Source organism: Nothobranchius furzeri, chromosome 1, assembly GCF_043380555.1.
Source record: "Nothobranchius furzeri strain GRZ-AD chromosome 1, NfurGRZ-RIMD1, whole genome shotgun sequence".
NCBI classification, from domain to species: domain Eukaryota; kingdom Metazoa; phylum Chordata; class Actinopteri; order Cyprinodontiformes; family Nothobranchiidae; genus Nothobranchius; species Nothobranchius furzeri.
This window is the reverse complement of record NC_091741.1, coordinates 63,500,169-63,515,054: the sequence shown is the minus strand read 5'-3', so window position 1 is coordinate 63,515,054 and position 14,886 is coordinate 63,500,169. Positions and strand designations below refer to the sequence as shown.

At 41.8% G+C, this 14,886-nt stretch overlaps 2 protein-coding genes across 2 annotated transcripts in view; both read left to right on the top strand.

Annotated features, from left to right (window-relative positions):
• Nucleotides 1–749: 749 nt before the first annotated feature.
• On the top strand, nt 750–9,726 carry LOC139068919 (sorting nexin-4-like). Its single transcript, XM_070549747.1, has 14 exons — nt 750–910; nt 1,064–1,188; nt 1,296–1,434; nt 3,532–3,681; nt 3,772–3,819; nt 3,892–3,947; nt 4,875–4,947; nt 5,567–5,628; nt 5,716–5,781; nt 5,860–5,949; nt 8,055–8,154; nt 8,475–8,620; nt 8,759–8,873; nt 8,962–9,726. The coding sequence occupies exons 1-14, from the start codon at nt 827–829 to the stop codon at nt 9,007–9,009; spliced, it is 1,302 nt and encodes a 433-aa protein (XP_070405848.1). The 5' UTR covers nt 750–826; the 3' UTR covers nt 9,010–9,726.
• A 1,154-nt stretch (nt 9,727–10,880) lies between these two features.
• Nucleotides 10,881–14,886, top strand: part of ttll12 (tubulin tyrosine ligase-like family, member 12) — a 28,859-nt gene continuing 24,853 nt past the window's right edge. The window contains exons 1-2 of the mRNA XM_070549736.1: nt 10,881–11,109; nt 12,927–13,078. Of these exons, the coding sequence (XP_070405837.1) occupies nt 10,987–11,109; nt 12,927–13,078 (275 nt within the window). The 5' untranslated portion in view covers nt 10,881–10,986. The remainder of the gene's footprint in view (nt 11,110–12,926; nt 13,079–14,886) is intronic.

The following is a 14,886-nucleotide window of genomic DNA, read 5'->3' as shown; positions in this document are numbered from 1 at the left end:
CATAAAAAAAGCAACAAAAAAATTCACTTTTGCATTTCTTCATTTGGGGCAATAAGGGGTTTAGTTTAATGTAAATTGATAATATACTAATTATATTAATGTTAAGGCAATAATAATGCAATGTAATAATGTAACGCCTTATCTTCCAACAACTCCATATTCTATATTTTGTTATACTATTCTTTTCTTTTTCAGAATCAGATCAGAAGGGTTTTATTGCCAAATCACAACATTAGGGAATTGCTGCTTGCAAAAAGAAAGAAAAACAAGATATTATCACATATAGAAAGTGAGAATATAATTATGATACAATAACAATATAAAGTGGCAATGATTAGAGAAATGGCTATTGAGACAGTGTAGGTACTGATCAGAGTGCATCAGTTCAGGTGCAAACACAACACAGGGTCATGTAACTGAAACCAAGCGACTGGGGTGGACAGTCCTAGGATTGTCGTTCATGAGTCCAACTGCAGAGAAGAAGAAACTGTCCATCCTCACCTCTTCAATCATGGTGTGGTATGCTGGAGCTACCACCTGAAGAAGCTGAAGGTCATTGGCTGCGAACTCCCCTTCATACAAATTGGCTACAAGAAAACATTTTGTAAAGCCTGATATTCGCTGAAAAAAATGCATTTTGGACTGTTGATTTCAATAAAATTTCCCCAAAATATCTTGGAATTAACCCATGTCCCTTTACCATTTAGTAATTTAAAATTTATAAACATATTTTTGTTTTTCATTGGTTTTTCGGGCATTCATACCGTAATGCGGATAAAAAGTGCGCACATTAAACAGCAGCTCAGCCGCTGCGTGATACGAGAGGATGGCGGAGGACGGACAGGAAGATTCGGGGTCTCCCCTCAGCGAACCGGATCGGATAGCACCGGACGGGGGTTTGAATAGCGCGGTGAGAAAACAGCTTGTTGTTTTTCTCTGATAGATTTTAGCATGAAAGTAGCAAAACAGCGTTTATCTGGTGGCAGAGTTACCGATGCCAGCTAGCTAGCTACGTACTGCTGATGGACAGCTGATAGTGACGTCACTGGGATGTTCTGACCAGGTTCTGGGAGAGGGCTCGAGACTCCTACGCAGGATGGAGATCTGTGTTTCAGAGGCTGAAAAGCGGAGTTGCAGAAACGCAGTCAGCATGCTGGAGACCTTCACCGTGTACCTGATAGAGACCAGGTGAGAACAGGTGTCTCAGGAATACTGTTGTGAATGCGATAAGCATGAATTCACTTTGTTTTGTCTCAAAATGATCGTGTGTGTCCCATGCTGGACCTGCCGTGAAGACCACTGGAACCAACTGCTGACGGTCGGAACTCCTCCCCTGATTCAGTGTGGAGGCGATACAGTGAATTCGAGTTACTGAGGAACTACCTCATAATTTCCTACCCATACATCGTGATGCCCCCTCTGCCTGAGAAGAGGGTGAGTTCAGATGTTACTCCTCACACACTGAAATAACACACCCAAATGTTCACAATGCCTCGTTTAAATATTTGGGATTGCATAGGAGGTATGAATGGTAGAACAGGTGGTTGCAGGTTTGAATCCCGACTGCAGCACAGGGATTTTCATGTTCTTATGTCACCTTGGGTTTTCTCTGGCTACTTAAGTTTCTTCTCACCCACAGACCTCAAAGCTTGCATGCAAGGTAGCATGTGAGTCACTTTGAATGAAAGCATCTGCAAATTAAATAAATATGAACTTAAAGCCCCCTTTTAACGTGCAATAGAGGAGAAACAATCTCTTACATAGCGCCCCTCAAGTTAAAAATTACAAGGTGCTCCACAAGAACAAAAAATAATAATAAAAACTTGAAAAGATTTAAAAGAAATATCATTATAATGAGAGAAGTCAAAATTGCAATTAAAAAATGCTAGGAAATGGAAAAAGAAAAGGAATTTAAAAAGGTAAACAATGGGTTCATGAAAGGCAGAATTCGTAGAAAGACCTGATCGAGTAATAATAAGAAGGCAGTGATGATGAATCAATACACATCTGTGAGAGAGACCACAGATGTGTGTTCATAGTGCCTTCTAGAGTCATAAAACCCCTCAAGGCGCTTCACAACCTATGTATGTCGATGTTCACAACACAATCAGTCATTCACCCGCGCACACACTCATTCACACCCTGGTGGTGGTGTAGCTAGCCACAGCTGCTCTGAGACGCACAGGCTGCTGAAGACTGGCACCACCAGTCCTTCGGACCACAACCATCAGGCAATGTGGGTTAAGTGTCTTGCCCAAGGACACAGCAGCATTCTCTGCTGGGAGTCGGGACTGATCCAACAACCCTGCTCTCCTGTTTCCTGATTACGTGGGGGAGGGGTTTGGCTCGTCTCTCCATCGACAGGAAGCTCTGTCTGCGGCCAAGGTGAAGAAGCTCGCTGAAACACGAATAAATCATTATAAACCAAAGAGCCAAATGTAGAGTTTAGGACAGAACATTGGCCTAGAAATTTCCTGGTCGATCAGATGCACGAGAATGCATGTAATGGCCAATTAGAGACGGAGCAAGCTAGCGGTAGCTGCACCTGCCAACTCTAGAAATTCACTGGATGTATATTTAGGTCAATATAAACGTTACTAAGTCATCTTGTTTCTAGTTTGTAATTATATTGATATTTAAAAAAATATCAAGATATTGCTCAGCCCTACTCGGGATATTTATCGATATCAACCAATATGAAAATTAATATTGGGATAGGAATTTATTTTCATGTCACCCAGCCCTAGCCAGGAGCCAATCAGGGGCCAGTCATATTGTGACTGGAGCACACATGGCAGCAGTTGAAGCTCAGAACAAGACAGCAACAGTAACATTTTGCAGGGGATCATATGGGACATTTTCTTTGTAGTAGAGGTTCCACAGTGATGAGAAACACAACACAGTATTATTACTGGGAAGAAAAGTTTTACTTAAGCAATCTTTACATTTTTTGAGCAGTTTATAAAAATATTGAAGCTTCATCAGAGTAGAGGATTTTAGATCAAAATGATCATAGACAAGATACGGCACAGCAAGGGAAGAAAGCAGTTTTTTGTCAAGTTTCAGGTGTTGTCAAAAAGATTAAATTGTTGCATCAAAAGATAAGTTTTTATTTTGCAGGTTTTAATTTCATAAGGGTTCAGCCTGGCTGGGTCAACACAGGCCCAACATGGTAGCGTTTTCTATAACCCTGTTGATTCCAGGGCCGCATGCAGACAGCAACACCCAAGAGAGCACTGTTTGTTTGGGTGTAATTCTTGTGATAATGTCGTCAAGCCATCTTTGTTGCTAGTGTGTCAGCTAAAGGTCTCACCGTAATGCGGACCATATGTTAAGCTCTATAAAGACAGAATGAGCTGGTAGTGAGGCGGGAATTCTGATTTCAGATGTTTCCTCCAGCTGCATGGATGGACCTGCAACTGATGTGGACTGGTTGAAATAAAGACGCTCCTTTTTAAGCTAGCTTGTGTCCGTGCCCCCCGACTGGATGTTTGAAACTTAGTTTATAAATTCTTTTGTTTCTGTTTGTAGGCAGAGTTTGTCTGGCACAAGCTCTCAGCAGACAACATGGACCCGGACTTTGTGGAGCGTCGCAGGGTCGGGCTGGAGAACTTCCTGCTTCGTGTGGCCTCTCATTCAGTCCTCTCTAATGACAAAATCCTACACCACTTTCTTACCAAGGTAGAAGGAATGGGTCTTCCAGGTCAGTTCTGCTGCTCAGAGGCTTGTAGACCGAGGTCTAAGTGTGTTTCCCGGTGCTGTGTGTGATAGGAACAAGGCTGGAAGGACTTGGTCCATGAGACAGGATTTCAGGCTAAGGTACTGACATTGGTGGAGCTTTACTTTCTGTACTAAGGAGGTTATGTTTGTTTAAGTGTCATTCTTTTACAGGCAGATTCCAGACTCCGAGCTCTGAATGCCATCTTCAGGGTCAGAAGTCCAAATAAGTAAGTTAGTACCCCCGTCGTCCAGCGTGTTTTTGTTGTTTCTCTGCTCATACACACCTGATGAAACCATCTGTTCAGCTGCTCATTAAGCTCTGCAAAAGTCTGTTAATCACCACTGATTAAAATCAGGTGTGTAAACCTAAACTATGCAGTATGGTGGCCCTGGAGGACCAAGATCAGGTTTGAGTAGGTTTAGGTTCAGTTCGATTCTAGTTCTGTAATTGGCCATTTTACTGTTTATGAAACTTGCTTAATGACTTGCATCATTCATCAAATACTTTGTTTTTAGTTACGGGACCTGCCTGCTACACACAGGGTCCCTTATTACTGTGTTCTCTTTATTAGCATTCTTCAGCGGACGTTAATGAACGGCAGCATGCACCCCCGCAAATGTTACATCCAAACTACTGGCTCGGCAGTGGGGAGTGTGGTATATCGTAATAAATGTTGGGGTGATGTTTGAGTGGTCATCCCAACATTTATTTATTTATGCGGCTCGAATGGCAGCATGCACCCTCACACTCCATCTGGCAGGTCCCTTTTCAAATTTCTACAAGAATGACCTATTAAGTCAGGGGAATGAGATAATTATGGCCACTATTGTTTGCCAGCTGGAATGTCCCTTTTTAAAAATTTCTTCAGGAGTTTTCTAGTAATAATTGCCCGTCACATTAATCTATAGACAGGACAAGATCATTTTAAAAGGTAAGTATAGTGAAAGTAAAAACAAATGTTGACACTTTTTGCATTTCCATGATCAAAATGCTGAAATTATAAATGAGGTAATTAATAATTTTAGGCTTCAGTTCTTTAACCATTAAATGTGAAACCAAAAAATGATAAATGTAGAAGAATAGAAGCTTTACAAGCTCTACTTAGAACTGTCAGCATCTTATGTCATTGTTGTCCCTTTTCTGTCCAATAAAGACACCTTATGGAGGTGAAACACTACAGTGACGAGCTTCAGTCTTACACGTCTCAGCTGCTCCGAGCACGAACGGTAGTGTCCTCCTCTCACCTGTCCTTTCATGCACAACTGCATGACTTTGTTACCTGAAATCTGTGGAGGCTAACTTTGGGATTCCAAAAATAAAACCAATCTAAAGATTAACTTGCATCTGGCTGATTTGGGAAAGGAGATTCAGCTCATCATTTCATTGCATGTCACAAATAAAAGTACTTTTTATGATCTTTTTTTTCACAAATGAACATTGCCACAGCCTGAGACACACACACACACACACACACACACACACACACACACACACACACACACACACACACACACACACACACACTGCTGCTGGGTTTATTTTTGTGTTAGGTCCTCTGTGCTGAAACACGTTGTCATGGCGATGACTGATGGCTGAGTCTTTCCATCAACATTGGATTTAGTGACATCATGATATAAATGGTAGTTTAAGTTTTTATTTTCTGACCATGTGAAGATTTGATTATATCATTAAATCGTTTCAGAAGATGGCAGCAAAACAGTTAACACCAGAAGGCGCTTAAAACATATTCCCAACTGTTAATAAGGTTATTTTTCATCACAGATCTATTTGATAAAGAATTCTCATATGTGGATACATCTTATATGACGTCTCCTTTTTCTGTAGAGGGTTGCTGATAGACTTTATGCCGTTTACAAAGTCCATGGGAACTATGGAAGGATCTTCAGGTTTGACTTCAACATAATTTACTTCAGATTCATGTTCTAGTGTGTGATTAATTGGCTCATTTTTAAACGGGTGTGTGTTCACTGCAGTGAGTGGAGCGTCATAGAGAAAGAGATGGGAGACGGGCTGCAGAGCGCTGGCCATCACATCGATGCGTATGAACCTGTTGTGATTCCAACTTCAACACTGTGGAGCTCACTTCTTCTCAGACTGATCACCTCATATATTCACAGATATGCAGCTTCGATAGATGACATTTTAGAAGAGGAGGAGCATTATGCTGACCAGCTGAAAGAATATCTTTTCTATGCTGAAGCTCTGAGGTAAGACTTGTTTTTTATCTTTTAAAACTTGCATCTCCTTTGTATCTAATAATCTTGTTTACTGACCTGAACACTAGGTGGCAGCAGAGCACTGCTAACATATATAGAGGTGTAGTGTAGAGTTCAGGGGAAGTTCTGCTGAGGGTTACAAGATGAATGCTGCGTGCGTGCTTGTTCCTCCAGCCGTACTAAAGCTCTTATGGATAAAGTTACTGTGTCTCAACTTGGCTGGTCAGGGGACACCTTAGGATTCCCCGAAGGAGCTGGCCCAAGTTGCTGGGGAGAGTCTGGGCCTCCCTGCTTAGGCTGCTGCCACTCCTAACGTGTGTGTGTGTGTGTGTGTGTGTGTGTGTGTGTGTGTGTGTGTGTGTGTGTGTGTGTGTGTGTGTGTGTGTGTGTGCGTGTGTGCGCGTGCACAAGTTCATGAACAAGAGGCATTGCTTCCAGCCACAATCACGGAAGTAGGGTGAGTGGTTTTAGGTGTGATACATTTTCCGCTAAAGAGGATAAATAAATAAATTATAGTAGATGGAGGCCAGAGATCGTTGCAGCTCACGGCTCACTTCATCGTACAGACAGCGAAGACAGTCAGTGAAAAATCCCTCAAACAAACATTCAGAGGAGCCTTTTATAATGAATATTAACATCAGACTGTAAGTTAGAATATGGAACATTAAAAAAAGCTATATTTATAAAAAAATACCTCCACTTTCAGAGGTGTGCAGAATAGCTGTACAGTTTCTCCTTTTAAAACTATATTTAAAAAGATAACCTAATTTTTATTCTGTCGGGCATGACACTGTGTTTATGTTTACATCTACTAGCCACTAGAGGGCACTGTTGTGTTTAAAAACTCCACTCAGCAAGATAAGGTTGGGACTGTGTTAAATGTTAAATGGCCTGTATTTGATATAGCACTTCCTAGAGTCCTAGAACCCCCAAGGCGCTTTACAACTCAATCAGTCCCATTCACACACACATTCACACACATTCACACCTTGGTGGTGATGAAATACATTGTAGCCACAGCTGCCTTGGGGCGCACTGACAGAGGCGAGTCTGCTGTACACAGGTGCCACCGGTCCCTCTGAACACCAGCAGGTAAGGTGGGTTAAGTGTCTTGCCCAAGGACACAACGACAGCAACAGACTGAGCGGGGCGGGACCTGCAACCTTCAGATTACGGGTGAGCACCTCGTCCCTAGCAAACTTGAAGAAGAAGAAGAAAATATCATTTCTATAGCACCTCTCAAGATAAAAATCATGAGGCGCTTCACAAAAACAAAAAATCTAAAAATATAAAAAAGTATTTAGAAAATGATTAAAAATGTATTTAAAATGAGCAAAAATAGGCAATTGTGATTAAAAAATGTTTAGAAAGAGAGAGTGAATAGGAAAGAGGGAAATCAGTGGATCCTTAGGAAGGTGGAATAGGTGGGGAGAGCAGAATAAAGAGAGAGTGGTGAAGAAGGTCATACAAAAGCCAGCTTGAACAAGTGAGTCTTCAGCTGCTTTTTGAAGGAGACCACTGAGTCCACTGATCTCAGGCTCAGGGGGAGAGAGTTCCAGAGTCTGGGGGCCACAAGTCAAGCGGCTGATTCTGATCCCACAAGATGTTCTAACTTTAAGTTCTGTTGTAAAATAAACATATAGAAATTAGTCTTTATCCTGTATGATTTTCTCTGGAACGTGTCGGCAGTGAACCAACATCCTAGAGGCTGGAAAATTAGTCCAGTTGTTGCAGTACCACCTCTGAATACCAGAGTTCGCCAGATTGCCAGTGTTCCATAGTCTAGTATTCCATAGTCCACAGTATTCCATACCTGTAATACGCTCTCACATACACATGAATTGGAAGACATACTAGATGCCAACACATGAGAGAACATTTTTGGCAGTCAGCCTTGTTCTCCAAACTTGGAAGATGTTTTCTTGGCTTTACCTTGGGTCACTTCGACCCAGATGCCAGTGACTTAATATAGCACATCTGGTGACTCAGGAAAACCGGAGACAATCCCTATACACTAAACCTCAGCAGGGCTCAAATCCCAGAAATAATTTGATACTAACACAAACTCAACTTGGTCGTGTGTTTGACCTTTTCAGGGCAGTGTGTAGAAAACACGAGCTGACCCAGTTTGAGCTGGAGATGGCCTCCCAGGACCTCATCTCAAAGAAGCAGCAACGTGAGGAGCTGGCTACAGGGGTGACAAAACTATCATCATGCACGTTTTACTCACTAACGCTTTGCTCTCTGTTAGATTTCAGCCATAACATCAGCCGTGGTTAAAACGAGTGTAATTTAAGGAGCCACGTGAGCACAGCAGTCCTGAAAAATTGGAATAGAAATTAAGTTGGTGACCAAATGTGGTGCAAAACTTTAGTTTTCAGTGAGGAAGTAAAGTTTGATGCATTGTGCTAAATACAGTTAAGGTTAAAGCAGATCCAGCAGAGAAAACAAGTTTTTTAAAGAACTTATCTGGAAGTGGGTTTTAGTGACCTTGGTGCTTCCTTTCATCTCCTCAGATAGTACGCACATTCTCCTTTAAGGGGATAACTAACAAGATTTTTGGGCAAGAAGCACCTGAGCAGAGGGAGGCCAGACTGAACCTCCTGGAGGAGCTGACATCAGAGGGTGAAGAAGCCGTCAAAGAGAAAACAGCCGAGTGCGAGTGAGCCACCGATCCTTATATCAACCAGTTCTTTACACTCAGAGCCTATTTCAGTCACGTTCTATCCAACTGTTCATCTGTGTGGAGCTTCAGCATTAAGAGTTTCTGGTTTGTCGGTCTTGATTTGTGTTCCTGCAGCGAGCACGCTGAAAGGGCAGTGACAGACATCCTGCAGTTTAAGGAACAGAAGGACAAAGATCTACAGGAAGCACTCATCAGCTACGCACTCATGCAGATCAGCATGTGCAAGAAGGTACCAAGGAGCCCTTTGCCAATTCTACGTCATAGGACTAGTGTGAGAATCTCTAGAACTCAGTTTTTGTGTCTGCTCTTTCCTGCAGGGAATACAAGTCTGGAGCAATGCCAGAGAATGTTTTCTTAAAATGTAAATTTGAAACTATATGTGGAAAATTTAGCTCCTCTGTTGAGGTCACAATAATCAAATGCTGATTATCAAAATATATCAGCTAATTTACCGTTGAGCTTTATATTTATGAAGGAACTTTTGTAGGTAAGAGAGTCATGAATGTGGTGGGAAGGTTTGTTATACGTTACACCATGAATGAACGGCTACGATTCAGAAAGAGCATTATTTATTTTCTCCAGACAACGCTCAACAAATCACAGAAGAACCTGAGACAGAAGCTGGTTCACCCTAGCCTCCATCGTTTGCTTCTGCTATGGTCTGGATTCCTAGGCTAGGTTCACCCCAGAGTTCGGACAGTGGCGTGACGTAATACAGTCCAGTGCGGTGCTATTTTAGTCCTCGCGGATCACTCGACCCACTCTGACGTGGTTATTATTCTTAGATTATAAGAAAATCATTCATTTTTGATTACCTAAAGTATTTTTCCACTGAATGGAAACAAAAACATCAGAAAGATGCTTTGTTTTAATGGCTTAATATTCCAAAACTAAAGTTCTTTTTATATTGTTTTTATTTATTCACTTAGCATAAAATGATTGAATTCCTATGTTTCCTTAGGGCTTTTATTTGTCCCTGGTGTTTTGTTTCAGAGCAACGTTGTATTTTATTTGCTGTGTATCACAATCCCTTGTGTAAATTGTTTGCTTCTATTTATTGCATAAAGTTGCAAAACAACCAATTGTTGACTTTTTTGCCTATTTTCGTACATGGGCATTTTTCTGAAAATTTATATATATATATATATATATATATCAGCAGAGGCCAAGATCTACCACACCAGACAAGACCCAAGGTGTAGGCTATGCAAAGAAGCCCCTGAGACAATCCACCACATAACTGCAGAAAGCATCCATGGAACGACACAACCAAGTGGCTGGCATCGTGTACAGAAACATCTTTGCAGGGTATGGTCTGGAAGCCCCAAGGTCCAAGTGGGTAACACCCTCTAAGATGGTTGAGAACAAAAGAGCTGTGGGACTTCCAGATCCAGACCAACAAAATGGTGATGGCGAACCAGCCGGACATTATGGTGGTGGACAGAGAACAGCTTTTGTGGTTGATGTGGCACTACCAAGTGATGACAACATCAGGAAAAAGGAACACAAGAAACTAGAGAAGTACCAGGGCCTCAGAGAAGAACTTGAGAAAGCCTGGAGTGAAGACATCTGTGGTGCCCGTGGTCATCAGGGCACTCGGGGCAAAAAAAAAAAAAAAAACTGGAGGAGTGGCTAAAGCAGGTAAAATATCAAACATCTCAGTCCAGAAAAGTGCAGTTCTAGGAACAGCTGAGATACTGCACAGAGCCCTCAAGCTCTCAGGCCCGAGCTTGGAAGGATGAGATCACCCGCGGAGCGTGTAAGAGCCACTTGTGGCCCCAGATCCGCAGGTTGCAGACCCCTGATCTTGCAGGTTTTGAAGTAACTGCCACAAGATAAAATAATAGTTATAATTGTGGTGTAAGTGTGTTTGTGCGTTGTAACAAAAAAAGAATATCAGCCTCTCAAGAGAGGAATTTGGATTTCCCTAATGGAGACCCGGACTTCCAGTTATATCTGTATTTGTGTGAGTGCAAAATAAAGTTGTACTGTTCAGACTTCAGACTTCTGTCGTCAGCAAAGTTTTATAGGAGAGTGAGCATTGTTTTTGAGCTGACCTGTAGAACTAAGTTCTCTAGATTTTTTCTGTGTCCCATCTGAATGTTTATTATGTGTTGTTACTTGTTCATACATGCCGTTGCAGTGTTTAAAAGCTAAATTCACACTGTAGGAATTTTAAAACCCTCGCCTACCACAACACTCTGTCCACTAGAGGGCGTAGTGGTCCCTGTGTGTGTTTGAACTCAACTCTAAAAACACCACAGAGGAGGACAGTGTTCCTACTTTTTCCGGGTTTTCTGATTCACAGCATCATTTGTCCAAGTTTATCGATAGTCTTCATCATGTTGGATAAAGCTGATGAAGATGAGTTCGAAGTCTTCATTGCGCAGCACGCTGGAGCCCTTCAGGCATCCCGGATCCCTCAGATTTACTGGAGAAGCCTCCATCATAAGATCACCAACGAGGTAAGGGCTGCCCCGCCCAGTGCCTGCTCAAAATCTGCAGCTTCGGAAAACTGTTACGAACTCATAACTGCCCATAATCTCAGATTGAAGCACATTGTTTGTTAGTTAGACGTCCACCACTGGCTGCATGGTGACGCAGTGGTTAGCACTGTTGCCTCGCAGCACGAAGGTCGAAGGTTCGAAACTCGGCTGCGGTCTTTCTGCGTGGAGTTGCAGCGTGGGTTTCCTCGGGGTTTCCCCCCACAGTTCACAACATGCCCTATAGATTATAAATTGTAAATCGCTTTGGATAAAAGCGTCTGCTGGTGTGGACTGGTGTCTAGCTATACAGCTTAAACAAAATGAGAAGGAATTTGTTATCCTGTATGTGTATATGCTGTTTAAGTGCTGGTCAGATCCCATTTGGGTTCAAAATAAATCTGGAGTGTGTGTCTATGTCTGAATAACATGACAGTGAAAATACAAGACTGGCCTACCCTCTCTCATAAACTATCAGCTGCTTACTGAGAAGCTCTTGTGTAGCAGCCACCTGTAGAGAGGCTGACTGTAAAGATCCAGAGCACATCAGCAGTAGGTAACTTGTATGATGACATAGTGGACGCTCAACATGAGGCTGGCTTTCCCTTTCACTTACATAAAACTAGAACAAAGATAAGACCAGGCTGGAGGGAGTATGTCTGTGTACCATGCTGAAGCATGCAAGGCCTCCAAAGAGTGGGCGCTAACGGGGAGACCTAGACACGGGCTTGTGTTTGAGCGTAAAAGGGCTGCAAATGCAAAATACAACTATCCAGTACATTTTATTAGTAAAAAGGCCCAAGCTATGAGAGCTGAGTGTCTGGCTCTGAAACTCCTAAACACAAAATATTTCTGGAAAGAAGTGAGGCACTCAGGTAGACATAAGAAACATTTCAAAATGTGTATAATGTTAAACTGGTTATTCCAGATTGACTATTAAGGCAAAACTAAAGTTTGTTTCCGTATCTAAAGGTTCAACAACACATATCTGGAGATAAATGAAAACGTGCACATTTACTGCCAAATTTTCAAAAAATATTGGGTTTTGCCTGCTAGTTTTATCATTTTGGCCCAGTGTGAATTTGAGTTTGACACCCCACTCTCCCGGACCCAACTTTAAAACAGTCACTAGGGAAAATGAGCACCGTACTTTCTTGTCATTGGTCTAGTGGTTTCTCTATCTTTTCAGACAGGTGCGGACAGCCATGCACCATATCTATTGTCTGCAAAACAGCTTTCTGCAACGGACCAACTTCCTCTGTTTTGTTTCACAATCCATCACATGTTATTCTGTCAGTCCTGCACAGACATTAGGTCAGCAACAGTTCAGCATCATATATTGTAATCATATGAGCCAGGTTATAATTACCTTATTGCAGTTGATATTTCATTTTATGATATTTCATGCATTAAGCATCAATTATTTATGGCAGTAGGTGAACATATGTTAAGCATTACTCACTGACAATGGTGAATGAATATATGTAATCTTTTATTATATAATGTAACTAAATCAGTGATCCTTCATCATACGTTGTGTTGTGTGTTATATAAGACATCTTAAGGACATGACTTGAAAAAGGATGTGACATGCTGCAATGAAAAACTTCTTCACTTTTTTCAGAGGTTATGGTCATCCTCACCCCAATTTAAAAAATCATATTTTAGTTAGTTTAAAAAAAACTACCATTATCTTTTTGAGCTGACTAGAGGTTTTATTATTTGTATTATTGTTTATGTGTAGGAGCAGCAATGACCTACCATGTGTAGGTCTCATTCATCCTTTCTGTCTGTCACAGATTTATGATGCCGGAGAGGTTTTTGGAATAATGCATGTGCAGTTGGAAGAGGAGGAAGCTGGAGAACATGAGGAGAGGAAGAATCCCGGAGGGGTATGCAGTAAAGTGGTGGTTACCAGAGAGACCGGGCTGCAGGTCTCAGATCACAACAGGTCGGGAGATTCTGGGTTTTAATAGTGTTTGGTTTGGTTTTCTGAAAACAATATGAATCTGCATCTCTTGGGGTTCTGTCTGTCATCAAAGAAGAGTCAGAGATGTGTCTTCAAACAGCGTGGAGCAGTTTATTCATGTACAGAGTGGTTAACAGCTACAACGCATGAGAGCCTTTCGGAGTAAGAGCCCCCGATTAGTAAGGCGAACTTAAATACCCTATGATTAATGACCCGTCCAAAATTGGACTTGAACTTGGAACTGAAAACGAGATGATTAATACATTCCTCCTGAGTTGACATAAACTTGGATCTCGAAACGAAAATTAATAGATCCTGTCACAAATTGTTATGAAATATCCAAACACAGTTCACTCACACATGAAAAAGCTATCTGTCTTTGACAAACACTTACTGGAAACCATAATAACAATCCATTACTGGGAAACAGCACATGAGCATTTCAGGCAAAGCAGCTTTATTTGTAACACTTCAACACCATAAGGTCACCTTTTGTTCTCTACCTTGTGTGTGTGTGTGTGTGTGTGTGTGTGTGTGTGTGTGTGTGTGTGTGTGTGTGTGTGTGTGTGTGTGTGTGTGTGTGTGTGTGTGTGTGTGTGTGTGTGTGTGTGTGTGTGTGTGTGTGTGTGTGGGGTGGGGTTAAAGGTGCAGTATGTAAGAATATAATGAGAATTTTACTGTGAGAAAATCTCAAAAGAGTAATGTATTAGTCATTTTGGAAGGAAGGTTTGGTTATACTGAAACACATTTCATTTCCAGCTGCAGGGATTGTCAGTTTTTCTCCTTTCAAAGCAAAGGTAGAAGGGACGTAGCTACTGTTTACCATAAGTGAGCGTGGGGTTGCCTTGTCTCCTGCAAACTAATGCTGCAGCGCTGACAATTGTAATTTGACTATGGCTGGCAAAAAGCTCCAGAGTTGTTTAAAGTGGTTGCAGTAAAAAATGTTACCACAGGATGTAATTTTTACTTCATTTCTACGTAATGCACATTTAAGTTGAGTGGGAAGTCTGCTGGGCAGGACACTCTCCGGAGGTGACTTTGGGGAGGACCTCTGTTGATTGTCACCTCATTCTCATGCAATATTAGAATTAAAACCTTTTTGATGCGGTCTTTTCTCAACCCAGCAACCTCGAGATCCGACAGGTACAACTGGAGACATCAGCTGAGTTTTAACTCAGCTGATGTCTCCAGCTGAGTTACTAGGTATCCAGCTGATGTAAGGATAACAAGCAAGCTCTGAAGCTTGTTCTGAAGCTGAAGCAAGTTCTGAAGCGAGTTCTGAAGCGAGTTCTGAAGCTTGCCTGTCTCCCCTGCAGTTTTTGTTAAACACAGAGGGGAGTGTTTACTTTCACACAGGAGTCAGGCATTGCCTGCTCAGCTTTGATAAGGACTGGATCTGGCCCTGAACACAGAGAGAGAAACAAACCATACTTTGTGTTCTAATCACCCCCCAGTTTATCAGAAGAGGAAGGAATAGTCATATGGAAGACACTCTCTCTAAACACAAAGAAAGCTTATGTTCTAGTAGTCACACGCCTCATCATACAGTTGCTACACGTGTTCCTATTGCAGACAGTTAGCATCACGCATGAAGCATAATAATCTGAAAACTAACACTTTTGATTGAATCATGGACTGTGTTCTCATTAAGTCCCAAAATAAAATTCCACAGCACTGACACAGAACCATTGACCTGAACACGCTGTGTTCTGTCAACGAGAAAATCTCGAACCCATCCAACACCTGGAAACTAAAATCTGTCAATAACTTATGAGCTAAAATGTGGGTCT

Coding starts and splice junctions, on each gene's coding strand:
- LOC139068919 (XM_070549747.1), top strand. CDS start 827: ATGGCGGAGGACGGACAGGAAGATTCGGGGTCTCCCCTCAGCGAACCG. Junction 5,950..8,054: donor TTCTATGCTGAAGCTCTGAG/GTAAGACTTGTT, acceptor TGACCTTTTCAG/GGCAGTGTGTAGAAAACACG. Junction 8,621..8,758: donor GAGAAAACAGCCGAGTGCGA/GTGAGCCACCGA, acceptor GTGTTCCTGCAG/CGAGCACGCTGAAAGGGCAG.